The sequence below is a fragment of the Saccopteryx leptura genome, chromosome 3 (genome assembly GCF_036850995.1).
Source record: "Saccopteryx leptura isolate mSacLep1 chromosome 3, mSacLep1_pri_phased_curated, whole genome shotgun sequence".
In the NCBI taxonomy this organism is placed as follows: Eukaryota; Metazoa; Chordata; class Mammalia; order Chiroptera; family Emballonuridae; genus Saccopteryx; species Saccopteryx leptura.
In genome coordinates this window covers 319,777,910-319,800,970 of record NC_089505.1, presented here as the reverse complement: position 1 = coordinate 319,800,970, position 23,061 = coordinate 319,777,910, and the positions used below count along the sequence as shown (strand labels likewise).

General features: G+C 34.7%; 1 protein-coding gene across 1 annotated transcript in view; it reads left to right on the top strand.

Annotated features, from left to right (window-relative positions):
* Positions 1 to 23,061, top strand: part of RP1 (RP1 axonemal microtubule associated) — a 375,598-nt gene that overhangs the window by 167,959 nt on the left and 184,578 nt on the right. The window contains exons 16-17 of the mRNA XM_066379053.1: positions 1,667 to 1,844; positions 14,045 to 14,176. Of these exons, the coding sequence (XP_066235150.1) occupies positions 1,667 to 1,844; positions 14,045 to 14,176 (310 nt within the window). The remainder of the gene's footprint in view (positions 1 to 1,666; positions 1,845 to 14,044; positions 14,177 to 23,061) is intronic.

The following is a 23,061-nucleotide window of genomic DNA, read 5'->3' as shown; positions in this document are numbered from 1 at the left end:
ATAACATTACTCGGTGGGATAAGCAGTTGAAGGAAACCGGCAGTTTGGTGGAGAAACCCCGTTCTGGTAGGCCATCAGTCAGTGACGAGTCTGTAGAGGTTATACTACCTCTACAGTATAGCTACCTAAGGAGCTGTAGGGATAGCTACCTAAGGAGCCCAAAAAATGTGTGCGTGAGCCCACAATGAACTGCACTGAATAGGTACGAAACTGGGAGAGTTTTCCTTTTATTTGGTGCAGATTTCACATTTCTATCTCTTTTGTTGCTTTCCTGTGACTGGTCAAAAGTGCACCATGACTTTACAGACACACTGTATATAACCAATTGGGTAGCTAATGAGTTTTTTCTTTCACAGAGATATTAGATTGACATTCAAGAAATTTCCTGAAGACAATTTGAGATCTGTTCATATCACTCTCTCATTCAAATCCTTTGCTGGCTCCCAAAGTCTAAGATAAGACCCAGGTTCCCTGTGTTGCATACAAACTAATCTGACCTTTCGTTACTCACCTTCCTCTCTTTGTTGTTCAGCAACGTCAAGAAGCTCATTATCCACACATCATGCTGCCTGTTGCATCTCAGCTTTCATTCATGCTGTCCCTCTGCCTGAATTCCCTGTCTTCCACCCAACTCCCCACTTTCCTCTATTTAGTTGCACCTTCTCCAAGAAATCATTCCTTATTCTTTTGAGTTAAGTGCCTTTTATTTTTCCTCTTTCAGTTCAAGGAGTACATTTCTACCCTATTGGTCTTGCATACTATTATTTGTATATATGGTTTTGTCCTCTACTTGGCCATGAACAAATCAAAGTCAGAGTTTTATTTTATCTATAACAAGAACAGATGATAGAAGTGACTTAATTTATATTTATATTAGGAAAGAAATAGACAACAGGAATTTTATTCCTACCTATAGAACTTCACATTTTTAGCAGAGATCAGAATATAATTATTTTTTACAAATAATATGAATTGCTATTCAAAATATTAATTCAGTCTCATAAAATTTATTTTCTAGAATTCTTAAATATTATAAGAAAACTCTTTCAAGACCATAAAATGTGAAAAAAGTAAAATTTATATTAGGTTATAAATGTCATAAAATAAGAGATAGGTGATTTTGATGATCTAATGTATAGATTACCTCTAGGCTTCTAATTTTTAAATTTTTGTCATATTATCTTTGAGTAATTTATGTGTGATGTCAATTTAGTGGTAGCAATTTAACCTAGAAAATGTGGACCAGCATAGAAAATTGATTTATGTTTAAATATAAATAAACTATGGTAAGAATTTTCCTCTTTCCATCATTACATTATTTTCCAAAAGAAAAGTTTTGCATTTCACTGTTCTCTATTCACTGATAGAGATGATCAATACTGAACCAAAATATAGCACACATTGCTTTCTCCTGAGTTGAAGCTTCTCTGTGATTCAGAGCCCTTTTGTCCAGGGTGTGTGACTTTGTCCTAGCCAATCACATGGTCTGTTTCTGGATCTCATGGAACAGGATGAAATGAGGTATGTAGTGAAATTATGCAAAAGTTTCTAAATTTGTCATAAGGATAAAAAAAAAGCAAAATAACATTCTTGTGAAGTGATTGATTTAAAAGTCTGTCCTTCAGTATTTGCTCACATTTATGAAATAATGTTTTATTGATTGTAGGGTACAGGAGATATTGACTGTCATTTTAAAATTAAGAAGAACTTGGAAAATGCATCTATAAGCCTGGAATCTACAATAAGTCCAGGATTGTTTGTTGGACTTCAGTCAGATGGACAGGCAAGACCAGTTATTTATACCAAGAATGGGAATGTATTCTTCTATCCACAAGTCATCAAATGTACGTTTACTCTAAAATTCTTTGTTGTTTTGCTTTGTGATGGTTTATGTACAGTTATAATTTAATTATATTTTTTTCTCAGCATATGTCTACTGTTAGATTTTTTCTTTTTTGGTTGTAGAAGCAGGAAAAAATACATAATAAAGACCACTTATATCAAATTTTGATATTTAATGATAGATAGACAAGAAGATTTTGTTACATCAAATTCCCTTATAGTTTTTTAAATCGAGTGTATACATTTGTGTGTATGTGTCTGCATGCATGTGTGTGCTTATATTTTGCATTTAAGAATATCTCCATATATACTGAGGGGATAAGACTATTAGAAACATTCTCAGCTTCATTGCTATTAACTTTTAATAATCACAATATAAAAGAAGAAGGGAAAAAGATAAACGCAAATGATATTTGATAAGATCTGGAGAAAGTGTTTAAGAATTGGACAGACATGTGAATATTTTGAAACTGGTTTTTCATATCTAAGTTTAGGGCCTCTAGGAAATTGAAGTAAGGATCTGAAGTCCTTACTTAAACAATTTAAACTTAGAATGCATTTGCTTGAATTCCAAGGTTACTGTGGTAACTCTGTTGTGTTCTTAAATTATTTCAAAATATAGTCTGCAGTTTAATTTTTCTGTGATGTAGTACCATGGATTTTTGCATAATCAAAATCTGGATGATATTCTTAGTCTGACTCTAATTTAACTTCTCTTTTCTTAAGAAAGTCTACCTACCCTTTAATGTATATATATTTATATAAAATCTGTAGGAAATTTTATATATATTTAAAATATATATAATATAAAACTGTAGGGCATTATATATATGATATATATATGTCTAGATCATATATATTTATATAAAATATTCTACCAAAGACAGTTTACAATAAGAATAAAAGAAAGAGCCCTGGCCGGTTGCTCAGTGGAAGAGCGTCGGCCTGGCGTGTAGAAGTCCCGGGTTCGATTCCCGGCCAGGGCACACAGGAGAAGCGCCCATCTGCTTCTCCACCCCTACCCCTCTCCTTCCTCTCTCTTCCCCTCCTGCAGCGAGGCTCCATTGGAGCAAAGATGGCCCGGGCACTGGGGATGGCTCCTTGGCCTCTGCCCCAGGCGCTAGAGTGGCTCCAGTCGCAACAGAGCGACGCCCCGGAGGGGCAGAGCATCGCCCCCTGGTGGGCAGAGCGTCGCCCCCTGGTGGGCGTGCCGGGTGGATCCCCGTCGGGCGCATGCGGGAGTCTGTCTGACTGTCCCTGTTAGCTGTATTTTAACATGATGGTATATCTGGTTCTATTCTTTGTGCTACCTAGATCAATTCCATTTTAACCTTTAGTTTCCATATTTAAAATTTTATAAATTGTTGGGCTCGTTAGTACCACTTAACTCACTGGCATGTACACCACCACCCTTTCTGCCCTCTGTTTTCTCACAGGCAGGCACAGAGTATCACTCCTACTCAACAAGAGGGGTATACCACCTGTCTCTGGAGCACTGGAGGGAAACAGATGACTTGGGAGAAAGTAGAAAGATACAGGCTGGAGTAGAAGAAAAAGCAGTGAGACATAGCTAGCTGGGGCCAGCAACCATGCTGGAAGAACAAAGGAAGAAAAACAACTAATAAAAAAGAGGAAGCAGTGAAGGAAGGATAAGAAATAAGAGATAGCAATAATTAGAAAAGAAGATGAGTAGAAAAAAATAATTTATAGCAATACGCAAGAAAGAGATAATAAAAGGCCATGTTTGTCAAACTATAGGTTATACTAATGGAGCTGATAGAAACAAAATCATTCTTTTATAAAGGTTCCACAATTTAGTTCTGTTACTAGACCATGGATGATTTGAGTTTTCTTCTCCACTTACCAGCTGTATTAACATAAAAAAACTTTGGTTTCTGTAACCAGAATAATACTAACATCTTCCCTATCTACTCATTAGAGTTGTTGGGAAGCAAATGAGTTAAGGGTATGCGACAGTCCTTGTTTCAGTAATAACAGCTAACATTTACAATGAGTTATTTTGTGCCAGGCACTGCAAGGCACAGGTTTCATCATTTAATATGACTTTGAAGAGTAGATATACTATTTTTTATTATCTTTTGAGACTACATTCTTATTATTTTATAATGGTTTTGAAAAAAAGATTGAATTTCTCCAGTGACTGTGAATTAACTTTAAAAATGTATAGTGCTCTGTTTGTGTGGCTTGATTGGTTAGGGCATCATCCTGAAACACAGAGGTTGCTGGATTGATCCCTTCAGGACACATACAGGAACAGATCTATGTCTCTCTCTTTCTTTCTATCTCTAAAATCAATACATAAAATTAAAAAAAAAGTTTATAGCAAATATGGCCTAGACTGATTTTATATTGATTAAACTGGTTGATAGGTATCTGTGAACTATTTATATAATTTTCCCATTTTTATTATAAATAATACATGTAATTGTGGAAAAATTTAAAAATATACCTATGTAATTTATAAAGAAATAAAAATTATATTTTGATGTATGTATTTTCAAGATGTTTTTTCTATGAAGGTGTGTGTTATATATCTTTATCCACCTACTAAAGGTATGTATGTATGTATGTATATACATATATTTATTTATTTTTGTGACAGAGACAGAGAGACAAAGAGAGGGACAGACAGACAGGAAGGAGGATAGATGAGAAGCATCAATTTTTCATTGCAGCACCTTAGTTGTTCATTGCTTTCTCATATGTGCCTTGCCCAGGGGGCTACAGCAGACTGAGTGACCCCTTGCTCAAGCCAGTGACCTTGGGCTCAAGCTGGTGAGCTTTGCTCAAACCAGATGAGCCCGCACTCAAGCTGGCTTCCTCGGGTTTTTGAACCTGGGTCCTTCGCATCCCAGTTTGATGCTTTATCCACTGCGCCACCACCTGGTCAGGCACTAATGGTATATTTTTAAACAAAAAACATGGGCTGCAGTCTTATATTTAAAAACAATTTTCTGACTTTTACTTAAAAATAAATTATTTTCTTCAATTTACACAGTGTGGTTTTGGCACTAGTTGTCAAGCCTGTGGAGAATTAATCGCCTAGAGGTTTCTGTTTCTACTGTCTGTACAGAGCTTTCTCTTGTCCTGACTTTGGACTATCAGATATCATGCTTAAGTCTTACAAGTTAACCTTATTATTAGGTGCAAATTCCTGTGATTAACAAGATCTTTCTATTTGGATTAACTCATGAGGATAATAATGGAATTTAATGTTAGTTAAATTAACATTTATGAATGTTCTCAAGAATAGTATGCATTGACCCTGGCCGGTTGGCTCAGCGGTAGAGCATCGGCCTAGCGTGCGGAGGACCCGGGTTCGATTCCCGGCCAGGGCACACAGGAGAAGCGCCCATTTGCTTCTCCACCCCTCCGCCGCACTTTCCTCTCTGTTTCTCTCTTCCCCTCCCACAGCCAAGGCTCCATTGGAGCAAAGATGGCCCGGGCGCTGGGGATAGCTCTGTGGCCTCTGCCTCAGGCGCTAGAGTGGCTCTGGTTGCAACATGGCAATGCCCAGGATGGGCAGAGCATCGCCCCCTGGTGGGCAGAGCATTGCCTCTGGTAGGCATGCCAGGTGGATCTCGGTCGGGCGCATACGGGAGTCTGTCTGACTGTCTCTCCCTGTTTCCAGCTTCAGAAAAATGGAAAAAAAAAAAAAAAAAAAAAGAATAGTATGCATTTATGCATTCAGTGCAGGTATCTCTTTTCACCTTAAAACAATAAATGGCAGGATTTTTCAAACATATTATAATACTCTACACCTCAATATAAAGATTGCTTCTCCTCAGTAGTCTCCTCTTATCCTTCTGGGATATGTTCCAAGGTGGATACCTGAATCCACAGAGAGAACTCAACCCTAGCTATACTGTGTTTTTTCCTATACATATATACCTCTGATAAAATTTAATTTATAAATTAGACACAGTAAAAGATTTACAAAAATAACATAAAATAGTAAAATTATAACAACATGGTGTAATAAAAATCATGTGAATGTGGCATTATTAAGTAAAATAAGGATTACTTGATCACAAGCACTGGAGTGTTGACAGTCAATCCCCTAAGTGACTGACAGGTGGATAGAACATACAATGTGGAAATCCTGGACAAAGGGATGCTGCATGTTCCAGGTGCAACAGAGCAGGATGGTATAAGATTTCATCATGCTCCTCAGAATGACCCACAATTTAAAAACATATGAATTGTTTATTTATGATTAATAATTTCCAACCACAGTTGGCCATGGGTCACTGAAACCAGGGAAAGCAAAAGTGCAGATAAAGGGGAAATAGGGTATTCCAAAAGATTCTAAATTTTAAATTAAAAGAAAATTTAAAATTCCTAGCCTTGTACTGTCTCATTTTCAAACTGTACAAATGATTACAGCACCATTTGTCATTGATGTGACAAATTTGTCATTGTGTTTTTAGCCCAATACATTATGTATGGCTCATATATTTTGTTATTATATGAGAATTCATGAACGTGGACAGTCTTGGGATAAAATTTTATCATTGATTCAGTAAGAAAAGGCAATTAATAGAAGTAAAGTTATAAAGCCTATTTTAAAGAAATGGTGTAAATATTATAATTGGAAACACCTGTTGCATGACCTTCAAGAGAGAATACTTGGAATATTACAAGTCATCTGAACTTTTGTGGGCTTGGCTGACATTTTCAAGGTTTGAGTTTTCTTGAGGTAGTGCATTCTATGTGTTAGCTGTTTGTATTCTCAGAATCTTTGAATAGATTGATATTGAAAGTCAGAAAAGTGTTTCTCTCCCTGCTATTGTAGACGCCCCGATTGGCCATGACGTTCTTATTCACCTGGAATCTCACTGCTAGTCCCATAAATGTCAACATTTATACAGAAATAGACTGTTCCAAGAAATATTAGCCCTAAAGATGTCATTTCTAAGTATAGTAAGGCAACTTTGTGTTTTAATAAGGGCAAGAATGCCAGAGATGTTGCTATGGAAATTTTATTGGAGCATCGTGAGTCCTAGGAATTCTGAGGAAGGGTGTGGAAGCATCAATGTTTCTTCAGAATACAATTTCTAATAATACTTGACTTAAAGAAATCTATGTGTGCACCATGAGCCCTTTGGCTTCTAAATCAAGTCTTATTTTCCCTACCTGGGACTGTAATTAAAGGGTGCCTACAGAATTGGTTGCTATAACTCCTTTAAAGGATTTATTTTGATTGTAATTAACATTAGACTCTGCACACTTCTACAAAAGAGGACAAGTAACACCTGCTGTATAAAGGCTCCTGTTTGCTGTATTGGTGTGCACCGTTGGAAATTCTGTCTTGTGTGGATAGTTCTCCTACTTTTACCCATTCTCCCCACACCCTTTAATCTCTAGATAATGCTGAATTTTTCTGCCAGGTCAGGAAAACAAAAATGTTAACAAAAATGTAGAGAAAAACTGCGAGATAATAGAAAGTATGCATATAGTTGTCTCTGCCCCCTGCTTCCTGGCACAGAGCTCCTGAAACCCTTATAAATTCTTAACTGATAGGAACACAAGGAGCTTCTCTTGTTCAAATATTTTGTCTTTGATTCTGTCTCTGACACAGGGCTCCTAAAACACTTGTGAATTTCTCAGTGATAAGAACACTAGGAGCTTCATTTGTTTTATTGAGATGACTCATACATCGAGCTATGATTAGAAGCTTGGAATTTTCAACCCACCCCCCAACTTCTCCAGAGAGTGGAGAGGGGATGATAATGGAGTTAGTCATTATTATGTGAGCAAGCTTCCATGAAATCCCAACAGTTAGAGATTTGAGGAGCTTCCAGGTTGGTGAGGACATCCATGTACTGTGAGGATGTGCACCTCAGCTCCACAGTTACTGAAGATCCTGTGGTCAGGACCCTTCCAGACTTTACCCTGTGTATCTTTTCATTTGGCTGTATCCTTCATCACATCCTTTAATAAATTGGTAAATGTGTTTGCCTGAGTTCTATGAGCAAATTAATAGAACCCATGGAAGGGCATGTGGGAACATTGGGTTTATAGCCTGTTTGTTGGAAGCACAGTTGACAAACTGGATTTGAGATTGACACCTGAAGTGAGGATAATCTTGTGGGACTGAATCCTTAGTCTATGGACTAATGCCATCTTCAGATAAAAGATATTAGATTTAAGTTAGACTGTGGGACAACCAGCTAGTGTTACAGAAGTGTTTGGTGCAGAGAAAACCACCATAAACTTGGTGACTAGAAGTTTCAGTGTCAAAGTGTTTTCTGTGTGAAAGCAGAGGAGACACACAGAAAGAAAGACTAGGTTTTGCTGAGTGAAACATGTAAAAATATCATGGTAAAATTGGCCTTGTCTTTGAGCTATTGAAGCTTGCTGGCAATTTCCTTATAAAACTTTTCATTGTAAGCTATGTGAAACTCTTGAACCAAATACTAAACAGACATTTAATGTATTGATTGGTTCATGTTTTCTCTTAACAGTGAAGAACAAGCCACTGACATGGATTTTCAATAAGTTTGGAGAATACATATAATATTCAGTTGATGATGTACATAATGCAATCAATCACTTTTGAAGCTCAGTCTGATAACATTGACCTCATGATTCCTAACTAGCATGGAATTAAATGCTCTCCTGAAGCTCTTTCTAAAGTTTTCCTAAGTTAGAAGTTACTTCACAGCACATGTTGGAACTTCTCTTACCATACAGTACTAAAAATAACATTTGCTCACACTGTATTCCCAGAGGCAGCAAAGTACATGCTCATAATATGTTGTTGTCTGAATGAATGGTGTATCATGAAATAAATGAGAGTTCATGTCAGGAACATTTGGGTTTTGTTTTCATATGCAGTAGTATGTCCCAAATTGACTGATTAACCTGACTGTACCTTCGTTTTGTCATCTGTGAATGATAATAACATTGCATTACAGTAAGATCTTTTAGTTTGAATTTGTGAACCTTTTGAATTTTAAGTATATTTTGAACAAATAAATTGTGTGCAAATATGCATGTGTGCATTTGAAGTGGGAAGAAGCATATTTTCAAAGGGATCAATGACTTGGAAAGTCTTAGAGAAGACTTTCTATTTTACAGGGTTTGTGAAGAGTGACAAATGTTTATTTAAAAGTTTATAGTACCCCAAGTCATTTTATCATTTTTAGAATCTTTTCTAACTAGACTATATTTGATAGATTGAACTTGTCCTATACCAAAAATAAAAAATAAAAAAATAAAATAAATCTCTTGAAACTGTTGAAAGTTTGGAGTTGTTGGTATTTCAATTCAGAGAGAGCAAAATCCATAGTTTTTTTTTTCTTTTTTAACAGCAATAACTTTTTCTCAGAGTGTTCAGGAAGACAGAGTTGAAATTGCCAGGCTATTTTAACAATAAAGGGACTAGATAAGGGATTAGATTGTGGTAGGAGGAGAACAGTAAGAATGAATTTCAAGAGACTCCATTGGAGGCCTTCCTGGGGGGAAGATACCTGTTTTTCCCAAGCCTCCTTAGAAACTCCTATCCTGATGTGTGTCTCTATGCACTGCTTAGTCTGGCAAGGCACATGAAGACACAAAGGGCACTGCTGTATCCTGCCTGTGATAATGCAGTCTCATTGGCTAGGTTTACCCCCTAAACAGCAAGATGCTTGGATGTACAGCAGAGTAGAGGCAAAAGTGGTGTTTCAGCCCCCAGGCAGCCAGTGTTCAAATCCTGGTTTGTCCTCTGGCTAGCTGTGTACTCTCTCAGAGTACCTGTACAAAAATGCTTATTCTTTATAAAAAGAGAGTGAAAAGTGCCTTGACTTAATTAGGGTGTGAGAATTATGAGTTAGCCTATCTAAAAGCGTAGGCTAGTTTCTCATACTCAGTAAATGCTATACAAGTATGTGTGGTTAAAATTATTAAAGAAAGGAAGAGCTCCTAGTACTGAATTTTTTTTTCTTCAGTGAGATATAAAAAATACTTTTTTTTCTCTGAACCATTTAAGGTTCACAGAAAAATTGAGGGGAAGGTAGAAACTTCTTTAATACCTCCTGCCCCCACACATATGTAACCTTCCCTATTAAAATTCTACCAGATGGTACATTTGTTACAGTTGATAATCCTACATTGACACATCATAATCACTCGAAGTCCATAGTAGCATTACAGTTCACTCTTTGTTGTGTACATTCTACGTGTTTGGACAAATGTATAATGACATGTATCCACAGAATATTTCACTGACCTAAAAATTCTTATTAATTGATTTTTGAATGTGAAACAAACCTTGTATACATACCTGAGATAAATCCCAATTGGTTTTGGTGTATTAATTCTTTTATGAATTGTTGGAGTCAATTTGCTAATACTTTTTTGAGGATTTTTACATCTATATTCCTCAGAGGTATTGGTCTGCAGTTTTATTATCTTATAATGTCTTTGTCTGGTTTTGATATTAGGGTAATACTGACCTCATTGAATGACTTATGAAGTATATCCTCTGTTTCTATGCTTTGAAAGAGATTATAGTGGATTAGTATAGATATAATTTCTCCCTTAAATGTTTGAAAAAATTCCCAAGGAAACCATCTGGGCTTGGTTATTTTTGTTTTGAAAGGTTAAGAATTGATTTAATCTCTTTACTATACTGCTCACTAAAATTAGGAAATATTTTATTGCTTCATATTCATTTTGAAATATCCCCTAATTTTTGTGAGCAGTGTAGATATTATAGGCCTATTCAGATTATTTCTTTTTTGGGTCAGATCATTTGGCTGCCAAATCTGTAGTATAGAGTTGTTCATATTCTATATTATCCTTTTAATGTCCATAGGATATGAACATTAAAAAAAGTGATGTCCCCTCTTTCAGTTAGCCTGATGAAAGTCTTGTCTAGTTTATTGATCTTTCTAAAGACTCAGATTTTGGTTTTATTGATTTTTTTTCTATTGATTTTATGTTTTCAATTTCATTGGTTTCTTCTCTAATTCATCATGGTATGTCTTTTAAACTTAAATAGAGTTGACAGATTTTTGGAAGAAAAGCAATACCTCTCATGCTCTCTTTTAATCATTTTGGAAAAATCACTTAGCTTCTCTGTGACTGGGTTTCTTGATCTACAATTTGGCTAGGATTGGTTTAATTACTTAATTGTGTATTGAGAAGTTACAATAAAAGTCATTTAACCCACTGTCATGTAGCTGTGCCAGTTAGCTTGTGTAGCATAACCTCTTCATTGTATTCTTCCTGAATTTACATCTACAGTCAGTACTATGAAACTTATATGTAGGATAAAGTATAAAGAGGTCAGACTTCATTTACTTACATGCTCAGTTATTATATAGAGCCCATGGAGAAGGTTCTCAATGGATTATTTAGATATATGGGTGATTTAGAAGTTTATTCTTTTTATTATTCTGGATAATAAGCCCACCTTTATAATCTCATTTAATGAGACCACACTGTGCGAGGTATTATTTAAAGAACTCTGACTGGATCAAGATAATTTGTGACTTTTCATTAACTTCAACATACTGTTACTTTTTTCAAATATCTAGGTAACAGTGAACATATCCAAGTTTTATAAGTATCATAATAGAGACAAATTATGCACAAACATTATGCATAATGAATTCTCTTGTCCTAGTTCCAGCCCAGTTTTATGGTATCAGCCATCTTCTGTATATAAATTGTGATGTTTGGGGTATTAGTAACCTGAAAAAATGCAAGACTGAGGAAATGTGTTAAATATTACATTTTTATTGCAACTAGAGAAATTTCTATCAGGTATATAAGTCTTATGGAAGCTTTTATTAAAATATGTTTTGAAAATTTATTCATGCTACATGATAGTCTGCTAAAATTATTTGAATTTCAAAATATAAACAAAATATTGTCATATACCAAATTCATCAGCTCCTGAATATGTATATTATGATCTTATTTGGAAAAAAATGCATTTTAAATAATAAAATAGACATTATGGATTTAAAATACACATGTCATATTAAGACAACACATTGGTATTGTGCTTTAGCTATTTTACCTTCTAAGTTCAAAAAAACAAAAAGTTATGCTTATTTGATTTGTAGAGTTACAGCCATTCTGTCTAGTGAATCTTTTTGTTAATAAACTTTTGGTTATAAGGAGACTGTCTGAGGTGAATAATTAATCATTCCATTCCAGCTATATGTGTCACACATTCCTTTCAATTGTATTTCCAGGCAGACACTTCTGGTTCTTTCACTTTTATCCCAGGTTTTATTTTATGTTGTGGTTGATATTTTTCGCAGTACTTTTAAATTTTGAAAGTGAGTCGTAGAGAGTAAAATGGTAAGAGTCACTCCAATTCAGAGTAGGCTGTGACTCTGTCGGAGGTCCACTTGATACCTGGATTTTGGAACTCCATCTGTGACCAACCAGGTCCAAAGGCAAAATGGTCATCCTGCTCTATGGGATAGGTACATCCTAGATGACCTTTAAACAAAGTGACTTCTAAGCACTGAATTTCTACTATCAAAGCAACTATTATATTTATAAAAAAAACATATTGAAATTTTTGAGGAGGAAGTATAATCCTGAGAAGCCGATATTGGGAAAGTAGAGAGATGAGAGATGCTCATTCCCACTTCACAGTCTGCTTAGGCTGACCCTGATGTTCAGCCGTTTGTGTGCTGGCCTCTAATTTCTAGATTGGCACATTAATTGTTTTCTCTGTGTTCCTCAGGCACTCTGTGCATGTGTCTGTTACAGCACTCATCAGTGTATATATTATTTACATATTCTCCTTGTGAGTTCTAAACCCTATTAATGTCAAAGGCATATCTTATTCATTGGCTTATTTTTATGCTTATGGCATTGACTGGAAGAGAGTTTATCTTGTTTTTGTAAATCCTGGATTTCTACATTATTAGTAGACGTTCAATTATGGATCTCTTAATTGGATCATAATAAAATGTACCCTTAATTATACTTATTTTTCTTTTGTTAGAGTTAATTTACCCTTGGCATACATAGTTCTAGTTATCTTTTAATATTTTATAGTTTCTTTACTAGCATCAATCTCCAGTGTCTAAGCATTGCATTATAAGTAAACCATGTGGAAAGCATGTTTCACAGGGTTTTGTGTTTAAAAGCTTATTATTGTCTGAAACTGTGTCCTATAATCATTGAAGGATATACATGACAATATGGTCATGGTCAGACACCAGTATTGTATGAGCTGTGCCATCACTCCATGAGATTAATTTTTCTAATTCCTGTTCACCATAACTATGAGATTGTTATGCCTTCCCATGCTAACATATATTTTATGAGTCATCTTCAATTATTGACTGCAATTGTGGTATCAAGAAATAGCTACTATTATTTATTATTATGTAGAATCAGACATCTGTATAATTTTTTGTTGCTGGTCAGGCCTCAAAAATCTGACAATCATTATATGAATTATTACCACTTAAAAATGGCTGTACTATTACTGATCCTGAAGAATAAAACAAAAACAAATTAATTTTTGAAATCCTAAGTACAAATAGCACTCATGAGCATATAATATAAAATTAGAATCATTAATCAACTAAGTTGGAGATATCTGTTCCTGAACAAGACACCAAAATAAATTACTTTTAAGTAAAATACAAAAAAATAGCTAATGTTTTCTTCATTTATAGGCATAAGTATATTTTTTGATTCTCATATTTTAGTAAAGTCACATGAAGTTGAAATGATGTTTTAGTCAGTTTCTCCTTTTGTTAAAGGCAAAGTACCAGATTATCAAGGAGTTTTTCTTTATTTAATCTTTTTCCTTTTTATTGAATCTACTGGGATGAAAAAGTTATACAGGTTTCAGGAATTGCACAATTCCACAACATATCAGACAATATATCATCTGAACACTGTACTGTGTGAGATCCTGATTGCAATCTATAGGAAAACTGTCCTGTTCAATTCATACTGTGGCATTAAATTATTGCTTTGATTTACAAAGCAGTGAATAGATTTTATAGGAATACCATTCATGCATACCCTGCTGCTAAGAATAAAAAGTTATTTTCTGATAACTATGTAATGCAGAGTAAAAAAGATTTGACTAGATATTGAGAAGAAACAATAGCAAAAAACTTAAACTTGCATACTGAACATACAGTGAGTTTTCTGAGAAGAAACAGTGATTTTGAGAGGATGACATCTTTTAAAATCTTAATTTCAGTTGGCAGAAAAAATCCAATGGGTGTGTCTGCAACACTCAGTCAAGAAGAGGAAAATACCCAGGAGTCAAAAAACCAGCAAGAAATACGACCAGAATCTGGAGTCGGAAGTTCCTTGCTTTCTTCACCAGCAAGTAAGCTGCAACTTTTCTTCTTTTTTTGCTTTGTTTGTCTTTACTGTTTCTTTGTGGAAAACTCAAAAACATCAAGTTATTTTTATAATAAAGGTTACATTATTCCACATGAACTTATTTTAAGCTATTATCTTGCTTTTATAATGCTTCGGGTTTTTTGTTTGTTTGTTTTTCTTCTTTTCCAAGTGAGAAAAGGGGAGATAAAGAGGCAGACTTTGCATGAGCCCCAGCTGAGATCCACCCAGAAATCCCCTTCTAGGGCCAGTACTCTGCCCATGTGGGGCCATGCTCGCAACCAAGCAATTTTTAGCACCTGAGGCAGATGCTCCATGGAACCATCTTCAATCCCCTGGGCCGATGTGCTTAAACCAAACAAGGCATAGTTGTGGGAGGGGAAGAGAGAGAGAGAGAGAGAGAGAAGAGAGAAGAGAGAAGAGAGAAGGGAAGGGAAAGGAAGGAAAGGGAAGGGAAGGGAAGGGAGAGGAGGAGAGATAGAGAAGCAGATGGTTGCTTCTCTTTTGTGCCCTGACCAGGAATCAAACCCAGGACACTCACATGCAAGGCTCATGCTCTACCCCTGATCCAACCAGCCAGGGCTATGCTTTGGTTTTATATTGCAAGCTATAAATATATTTAAAAATGTGTTTATTTCTTTACCTTAAATTCAGTGTTACCTCCTGAAAAATGAGTTGAAAGGAAGGTAGACTTAAATTATGACATTGTATTAGACAATCACCTACAAAATATCTTATAAATATATTTTTATAAATAACAGCAAATTCTCACCAAAATCAAAACAACAAAAATATTTTTCTCCATTTCCCTGATACAGAAACTGAGACATTAATATTCTAGGCCTCAGAGGTTTAAATTTTTAGTTTCTATTCTTAGTCTGTTTTATTATGTTTCTTGCTCTTAAATGTATTGCCTTAAACCAGACTAGGAAATAAAAGGAATTATATCTGAAAAATTCTGTAGACCAGAATTTAGTCATCTTTGGGTAAGCTGATATAGTGACCACTGTCTCTGAACTGTTTTTCTAAAACCCATCTTGATAAATAGATAAATTATAATGTTACCTTTAAAAAAAGTTCTTTTTGAAAATCAGTTATTAGATGTTCTCTTTTTTTCAGATAACAACAGAATAGATGTCTCTTGCTGACAATCCTATGATACTACTGTATCAGCCAGAGAAAAGAGAAATTAGCCTTTTGTTTTTTGCCCCATGGAATAGCTCCAGTTTTATATTTCCATGTCATGTCATAAATCCAGGGAGCAATAGAACAAATTACACTGCATGAGAAACATTTGCTGAGTTAAAATTTTTTACATAAGAGGAATTTAATCTTGTGTCAGGTAGGACTGGCACTTTAATCTGGGATGGCCACCTCAAGTAAAATTTGACTTGGCTGAAAATAGCATGCTAGGTGAAATCTGGGAGGAGACACTTCTTTATGAGTAGCAAAACATTTAAGATAAAATTTTCTACATATTTCATGAAAATTTGTCTGTTATGGCAAAAATATTTTTAAAAATGTTACCATTGTTAAGTTTTTAAATTTAAGGTACACACTATGCTGATTTGATACTTTTATATTTTGCTCTATGATTGCCATTGTAGGGATAGCTAACCCTTCTATAATGTCACATATTTATTTATTTATTTTTTTAATTTAATTTTTTATTATTTTTTTTACAGGGATAGAGAGAGAGTCAGAGAGAGGGATAGATAGGGACAGACAGACAGGAACAAAGAGAGATGAGAAGCATCAATTATCAGTTTTTCGTTGCGACACCTCAGTTGTTCATTGATTGCTTTTTCATATATGCCTTGACTGCGGGCCTTCAGCAGACCAAATAACCCCTTGTTTGAGCCAGTGACCTTGGGTCCAAGCTGGTGAGCTTTTTCTCAAGCCAGATGAGCCTGCGCTCAAGCTGGCAACCTCGGGTTCTCGAACCTGGGTCCTCCACATCCCAGTCCGACGCTCTATCCACTGTGCCAGCGCCTGGTCAGGCTATTTCTTTATTTTGATAGAAATAATTAAGACGTAGTCTCTTAGTAAATTAGACTTTTTTAAAATTCAGTGAGAGGAGGGGAGGCAGAGAAACAGACCCTAACATGTGCTCCTATGGGGATCCACCAGGTAAGTCCAGGGAGGTGATGTTGTACCCATCTGGGGCATTGTTGCTCTGTTGCTCAACAACCAAGCTTTTTTTCGCACCTGAAGCGGAGGCCATGGAGCCATCCTGAGCATCTGGGGCCAAGTTGCTTCAATTGGGCTATGGCTGCAGGAGGGGGAGAGAAAGAGAGAGAGAGAGAAGTGAGAAGGGGAGGGGTGGAGAAGCAGATGAGCTCTTCTCCTGTGTGTCCTGACAAGGAATCAAACTGAGGATATCCACACACCAGGCCGATTCTCTACCACTGATTTAACTGGCCAGGGCCAAATTTGATGTTTCTGATAAGATTTTGTTGTCTATAATCACTATGATATACATTATATCTTCAGGTCTTATTTATCTACTAGCTTTAAGTTTGTACCCTTAAATATCTCTCCTATTTCTCCCACTTCCAACCACTGCCCTTGGCAACCACCATTTCACTTTCTGTTTTTACAAGTTTGGCTGTTTTGATTCTATATATAAGTAATATAATACAGTATTTGTCTTTGTTTATCACTTAGCATAATGTTCTCAAGTTCTATCTATGTTGTCACAAATGGAAGGATTTCCTTCTTTTTCATGGCTGAATAATATTTCTGTATATACCCAGAAATGGAATTAGTTCTATTTTTAATTTTTTGATGAACCTTCACTGTGTTTTTCGTAGCAGCTGAAACAATTTACATTCTCACCAGCAGTGTACAATGGTTCTCTTCTTTTACACACCCTCACCAACACTTGTTATCTATTATCTTGAAGATGGCAATTCTAACAGGTGTGATGTGATCTCAATGAGTTTGATTTGCATTTCCTTGATGATTAGTAATGTTGAGCACCTTTTTAATAACAGGTCATTTGTATGTTTTCTTTGGAAAAATATTTATTTAATTTCTGTCCATTTTAAAATTGGTTGTTATTAGGTTGAGTTCTATAGGTACTTTGCATATTACCTGCTTTTCAGATACCATTGTTAAATTTTTAAGGATTGGAAGATTTAAGTTTTATATTGAGACAGGACAGACCACACAATTTAAAAAATGATAAAATTAGACCTTTGATAAATATAGACTTTTAAAAATTATTATTTTATTTAATAAATCACCAAATATGCATGTGTACTTACTAAATATCAGATGTAAGGAAATATATAGTGATGGACAGAACAGAGTTGGTCTCTGCCCTCTTGATGTTTACAGTCTAGTGAGCTAGATAAACATTAAACATTCCCACAAAAATATAGAGCAGAAAATTAGATGTATGAAACAACTAGGCACTTAGATACTTAGCACAAAATAAAATTTAAGTAATTTATTCACTGTAAAAAGATATGGTTTCTTTATTGTAATTAGTGGCAATACAATAGAAATGAAAAATGGGGCAAAAACTGAGAACAGGAAGATTAAACTTTATTATTTAAGCTATTTATTTTATTAAGCTATTTAATTTATTAATTAAGTTATTCAAAGCATTGATATAGCATATACTTTATATTCAGCCATTAAATCCTGGAAATCTAGATGATAAAGCTTTTCTCATACCAATATCATCTACAAACTATTATTTGTTTAAATTTTGCCTTCTGTGATTTGCAGTAGTAATGGCTTTTATAAGCATCCTTCCGGTAGTGAAAAAAATGTCTTCACTTATTTGTTATTTAGAAGACTGATTTCTTACTGAGTAATTAGACCTAGATCCTCTTTAATTGTTTGCTTTCTACTTCTATCAAACATCTGCAGTAGTTAAAAGTTATTTCTTGTGAGAAACACCTTTCTCTTTGTTTTGCAATTTAGCTGTCATGCTAGATAGATTTGAGTTACATTAGTCACTCATGTTAAAATAAATTAGTTGAAAAAATACTTTAGAAAACCTATTTAATACTTTAAAGACTTCAAAATGAACTAACTATTCATTCTGAAGAAAGAGATTATATATTTGTCAGTCTACCTTCAGGAAAGGGCAAGATATACATAATCTGGGGAATTAGGTAGTATAGATAAAATAAATCTGTCCTCTATTCAAAATGCTCACAAACTAGAAAAGAAAGATGGAGCTTTTTTTAATCTATATCAAAGGGAGACAAAGATCTGGAAGTTATACTACCACATCGACAATAAATAGTTCTTTTGTAGTAGTGAATAGAGGTAGGTATATGTCATTAAATTAGCAAGTTTTACCTTAAGACCAACTTACATTTTGATGTTAGTTTTGTTATGGAGAGTTTGAGGAAGGAATCTTATTTTTGTTAAAGAAAAATTTTAATTATGGAAAGTTTAAAACATATTGCAAAAGTAGAAAGAATGAGTAAATGAATCCTCATGGACCCATTACTGAGTTTTAAAAATTATCAATATATGCTTAATTTTGTTACCATTATGGTCCAGTCCTTCACACTATGTCCTATACCAGTGATTCTCAAAGTGTGCGCCAGAGCTCACAGGTGTGCCCTAGAAGATTTATAGGTGCGCCCTATGGTATGCTTGTTGGGGACCAAAAAACCAACAAGGTTTTTTGAAGTTTAGATTTTGGGGGAACAGAGGTATGGGGAATTGGCTGTAAGCTGATAGTCTGCCCAACCCCCACCTCAGTTGCCTGATTAGGTTGCAAAAGGCTGTTAAGCTGTGGTGCTGAATTGTACACTATCCCCTGTGTTCCCCTGAAAGACTGGAGGTAAGTTTCTTCTATCCTTTGTTTGGTGTAAAGTTAAGATGATATGTATGGTGGGGGTTTTGGATTGATGATTAAACATAAGGAATTGTCTCTTGAAGAAGAATATGTGGCAATTTCTAAAAAAGCTTTGAACATTTTACTACAATTTTCAACATCCTATTTATGTGAATTAGGATTTTCTACCCTCAACACAATTAAGAGTAAAAAGAGAGGAATTCTTGAATGTATTGATGAGAAAATGAGATTTGCCTTTAAAATATATGCCCAAACATTGAAGAAATTTCTAGGACACATCAGGCTCATGTTTCTCATAAATGCAAGAATAAAAAAACTTAACACATTCAAGCCGGGACCTGCTGAATTTACTAAATCTTACTAAGAATATATCTATATCTATAAAAAGATAACCTTTTGTTGTCTTTTTATTTTTTTAATTATTTTTTATTATTAATTTTAATGAGATGACATTGATAAATCAGGGTACACATGTTCAGAGAAAATATCTCCAGGTTATTTTCACATTTGATTATGTTGCGTACCCATCACCCAAAGTCAAATTGTCTACTGTCACCTTCTATCTGGTTTTCTTTGTGTCTCTTCCATCCCTCCCTTCCCCCCCCCCATAACCAGCACACTCTTGTCCGTGTCTCTGAGTCTCATTTTTATGTCCCACCTATGTATGGAATCATAGAGTTCTTAGTTTCTTCTGATTTACTTATTTCATTCAGTATAATGTTATCAGGTCCATCCATGTTGTTGTAAATGATCTGATGTCATCATTTCTTATGGCTGAGTAGTATTCCATAGTATATATGTACCACCACTTCTTTATCCAGTCATCTATTGAAAGGCTTTTTGGTTGATTCCATTCTTGACCATCGGAAACAATGCTGCAATGAACATGGGGCTGTATGTGTCTTATGTACCAATTTTTTTGATTTTGGGGGGTATATACCTTGTAGAGGGATTGCTGGGTCATATGGTAGCTCTATTTTTAATTTTTTGAGGAACCACCATACTTTCTTCCATAGTGGTTTCTTCCATTCCCACCAACAGTGCACAAGGGTTTCTTTTTCTCCACAGCCTCTCCAACAATTGTTATTACCAGTCTTGTTGATAATAGCTAATCTAACAGGTGTGAGGTGGTATCTCATTGTAGTTTTGATTTGCATTTCTCTAATAGTTAGTGAAGATGAGCATCTTTTCATACATATGTTGGCCATTTGTATTTCTTCCTGGGAGAAGTGTCTGTTCATGTCCTCTTCCCATGTTTTTATTGTATTGTTTGCTTGTTTGTTGTTGAGTTTTGTGAGTTCTTTGTATATTTTGGATATTAGGCTTTTATCTGAGCTGTTGTTTGAAAATATTATCTCCTATGTAGTTGGCTGTCGGTTTGTTTTGCTGTCAGTTTCTCTTGCTGTGCAAAAGCTTCTTAGTTTGATTTGGTCGCATTCATTTATCTTTGCCTTCACTTCCCTTGCCTTTGGAGTCAAATTTGTAAAGAGCTCTTTGTAACCGAGGTCCATGAGTTTAGTACCTATGTTTTCTTCTATGTAATTTATTGTTTCAGGTCTTATATTTAGGTCTTTGATCCATTTTGAATTAATTTTAGTACAAGGGGACAAACTGTAGTCGAGTTTCATTCTTTTGAATGTGGCTTTCCAGTTTTCCCAGCACCATTTGTTGAAGAGGCTTTCTTTTCTCCATTGTGTGTTGGTGGCTCCTTTATCGAAAATTATTTGACCATATTTATGTGGTTTTATTTCTGGGCTGTCTATTCTTTTCCATTGGTCTGAGTGTCTATTTTTCTGCTAATACCATGCTGTTTTGATTGTCATGCTCTATAATATAATTTAAAGTCAGGTATTGTAATGCCCCAGCTTCATTGTTTTTCCTTAGGATTGCTTTGGCTATTCGAGGTTTTTTATACTTCCATATAAATCTGATGATTTTTTGTTTCATTTCTTTAAAAAATGACATTGGAATTTTAATGGAATTTGCATTAAATTTGTAAAGTGCTTCAGGTAATATAGTCATTTTGACTATATTTATTCTTTCTATCCAGGAACAAGGAATATTTTTCCATTTCACTGTATCTTTTTCAATTTCCCTTAATAATGTTTGCAGTTTTCACTATATAGGTCCTTTACATTCTTTGTTATGTTTATTCCTAGGTATTTTATTTTATTTTTTGTTGCAACCATAAAGGGGATTATTTTTGAGTTTGTTTTCTGATGTATCATTATTGGCATATAAAAAAAGATGGGCTTTTGTGTATTAATTTTGTATCCTGTGACCTTACTGTATTGGTTTATTGTTTCTAGTAGTCATTTTGTGGAGTTTCTGGGGTTTTCAATGTATAGGATCATATCATCTGCAAAAAGTAAAACCTTTACTTCTTTTTTTTTCAAAATGAATGCCTTTTATTTGTTTTTTGTTTTTGTCTGATTGCTCTGGCTAAAAGTTTCAGCACTGTTAAATAAGAGTGGAGAGAGTGGACAACCTTGTCTTGTTCCTGATTTTAGGGGAAAAGTCCTCAGTTTTATGCCATTTTATATGATATTAGCAGATAGTTTATCAATAATGGCCTTTATTATGTTGAAATATTTTCCTTCTATACCCATATTGTTGAGTGTTTTAAACATAAAATTGTGTTGTATTTCATCAAATGCCTTTTCTGCATCTATTGATAGGATCATATGGTTTTTGTCCTTTGTTTTCTTGATATGGTATATTACGTTAACTGTTTCATGTATGTTGAACCACCCTTGTGATTCTGGGTTGAATCCCACTTGATCATGATGTATTATTTTATAATGTGTTGTTGTATTCGAAATGTGCTAGTATTTTGTTTAGTATCTTAACATCTGTATTCATTAAAGATATTGGTCTGTAGTTTTTTTTGTGTGTGTGTGTGTGTTTTCCTTGCCAGGTTTTGGTATGAGCATTATGTTGGCCTCATAAAATGTGTTTGGAAGTATTACTTCTTCAATTTTTTGGAAGACTCTGACTAGAAAAAGAACCAAGTCTTTTTTGAATGTATGATAGTATTCACTAGTATAGCCATCTGGCCCTGGATTTTTATTTTGGGGGAGGTTTTTGATAGTTGTTTCTATTTCCTCCCTGCTATGGGTCTGTTTAGGCTTTCTGCTTCATCATGATTCAGTCTTGGAAGATTGAAGAGTTCTAGGAATTTATCCATTTCTAAGATTTTTAAATTTGGTGGCATATAGTGTTTCATAGTATTCTACAATAATTCTTTGTATATCTATGATATCTGTGGTGATTTCTCCTCTTTCATTTTGAATTTTGTTTATTTGAATCCTTTCTCTTTTTTCCTTGGTGAGTCTTGACAAGGGTTTGTCAATTTTGTTGATCTTTTTAAAGAACCAGCTCTTTGTTTTATTAATTTTTTCTAAAGTTTTTCTGTTCTTTATTTTGTTTATTTCTGCTCCTATTTTTATTTTTTCCTTTCCTCTGTTGGTTTTGGGTTGCCTTTGTTCTTCTTTTTCTCGTTCCTTAAGATGTGAAGTTAAGTGGTTTACTTGGGATCTCTCTTGTTTGTTCATATAGGCCCATAGTGATATGAACTTCCCTCTTATTACTGCTTTTGCTGCATCCTCAATTATGCTATGTCATATTGTTATTTTTGTTTGTCTGTATGTAACTTTTGATCTCTTCTTTTTTTTCTTCTTTGACCCACTTATTTTTTAAAAGTATGTTGTTTAGTTTCCACATTTTTGTGGATTTCTTTACTTCTTTTTTGATACTGAATTCTAGTTTCAAGGCTTTATGATCAGAGAATATGCTTGGTATAATCTCAATCTTTCTGAATTTGTTGATGTTATTTTTGTGGCCCAGCATATGGTCAATTCTTGAGAATGTTCCATGTACACTAGAGAAAAATGTATACTCTGGCACTTTGGGATGAAATGTCCTGTAGATGCCTATCATATCCAATTGTTCTAGTGTTTCATTTAAGGCCAATATTTCTTTATTGACTTTCTGTTTGGATGAACGATCTAGAGCCTCAGTGTATTGAGGTCTCCAAGTATGAT